At 42.7% G+C, this 1,917-nt stretch overlaps 1 protein-coding gene across 1 annotated transcript; it reads right to left on the bottom strand.

The window, feature by feature from the left end:
• Positions 1-701: 701 nt before the first annotated feature.
• Positions 702-1,631, bottom strand: LOC125468417 (uncharacterized protein K02A2.6-like). The gene is made up of 2 exons (XM_048564106.1): positions 1,448-1,631; positions 702-1,135 (listed from the first exon to the last, which is right to left on the bottom strand). The coding sequence occupies exons 1-2, from the start codon at positions 1,629-1,631 to the stop codon at positions 702-704; spliced, it is 618 nt and encodes a 205-aa protein (XP_048420063.1).
• Between the last annotated feature and the right edge of the window lie 286 nt (positions 1,632-1,917).

Consider the following 1,917-nt stretch of genomic DNA (forward strand, 5'->3'; position numbering starts at 1 on the left):
CTGAGCATTGAAAGTGTCGTCCACTTATCCAATATCCTGGAGCGGACCCAACAATACTTTGCCACTTTTGAAAAGGCCCTCTGAGCGAAGGACAACCTTAAGGTTGTAAAGGCCACTCATGGCGCTAGCCAACCGAAGGTTGAGGCCATGAAAGCAAAGAAGACGTGATTGGTCGCCCTCGATCGTTAAATCGCCGAACTCCAGGGTCAAAGGTCGACTGATGCTTCAAAGCTCGAAAAAGATTTTGAGGCGAATAAATCTCTCTTGACAGACCATGCAGCCGACTCAAAATAGGTGAAGTAAGGTGGTTGGAACTGAAAGCCATTCTTGAAGCTTTCTTTCTTTTGACCCCTTAGGATTTTGGCGTTATTAACCAGCTGTTGGATTCTTTTTCTAATTCTTATTTGTATGCCTTTTTTGCAAAATTAATGAAACAAAACTTTTATTCTCACATTTCCCAAGTGACTGGATAATATTTCTTTAAAAATTTCCCATTGATTGGTAGTTTATGAATTAGACCGGCTTGATCTTTAAAGTGGTATGCCCTATTGCTGAGAACTTTATGGACAACGAACGGTTCTTCCTAATTTAGCGACTGTTTCCTGAATCTATGATCTTTGATTCATATGGGCAACACGGTTTGCTAAACTAACTCTCCCTCGCCGAACATTTTTTATCTGACACGTTGGTTATATGCTCACTCAACAATCTTTTACCGTGTCGTGCCCATAAGTTAACGCGTAAGAGGTTGCCATGGTTGCTGATCGAGGTGAAGTTCGATAAGCCCATAATGCCTTGTTTGACTTCAAATGCCACATGCTAGGCTTTTCTTCTTTCATTTTTTCAAGAATACCGACTAAAACCTTATTACTTACTTTGGCCTGTCCGTTTGCTTGTGCGTAATACGGCGTGGACTGTTCCAACCGAATTTTAAAACTCATCGTGTACCCTTTGAATCTGTCGGATGTAAAGATTGTACCGTTGTCCGTTATGATTGTTTCTGGTGCACCGAATCTGGTTACGATATTCTCTTCTATAAAATTACAAACTTCTTTAGACGTTAACTCGGCATATGACTTTGCTTCGACCCATTTGGTGAAGTAGTCATTTGCAACAAGTATCCATGCATGCTTAGCTGACTCGGAAGATGGCATAATTTTACCGATTACGTTAATGGCCCATCCTCTGAACGGCCACGGTTTGGTGATCGAGTGAAGTAATTCGGCCGGGACTCTTTGTATAGGCCTATGAATTTGACACTGTACACATCCTCGTGCGTACTCGATACAATCTTTCAATATACTCGGCCAAAAATAGCCATGTTGACGAAGCAACCAATGCATCTTACGTCCAGATTGATAAGCTTTGTAAATTCTTTCGTGTATTTCTGCAATTGCTTGAGCAACCTCTTACAGGCCGAGGCACAATAACAATAAACCATCCTCACCTTTCCGGTACAACTCATTCTGGTACAACCAGTAATTTGAGGCATGGACCATTGTCCTGCAGTCGTGTTTGTCACTAGGGTTATCAAGATATCGCATGATTGACCTTCTCCAGTCGTCTGGTAATGTCTCGACAGCACACACGTCTACAGGATCTCCTCGTTCTAACAACGAAGGTAAGGACATCACTCGTGTTTGGATCACGCAGTCGTGTTGGAGAACTTGTTGATTAACCAAGGCGGGGTGGGATTATTGTACTACAGGTATCGCCCAGCCTAGCTCGCCCCCCAAGAGTTATGCTCCGGAGGTTATTTAAGCCAGTTCGTCTACATCAGTGTTTCGAATGCGAGAGATGTGTTTGAATGTGATACCGTTTAACAACTTGGCCAAATAGCTGGCAACCACATGATAGGGTGCCAGAGTACAACTCATGCAATGGAAAGTTCCATTAAGTTGGTTAATCACAAGTTCC

The sequence above is a fragment of a genome, unplaced genomic scaffold (assembly GCF_019419815.1).
Source record: "Pyrus x bretschneideri cultivar Hongxiangsu unplaced genomic scaffold, Pyrus_bretschneideri_v1 Contig38, whole genome shotgun sequence".
NCBI classification, from domain to species: domain Eukaryota; kingdom Viridiplantae; phylum Streptophyta; class Magnoliopsida; order Rosales; family Rosaceae; genus Pyrus; species Pyrus x bretschneideri.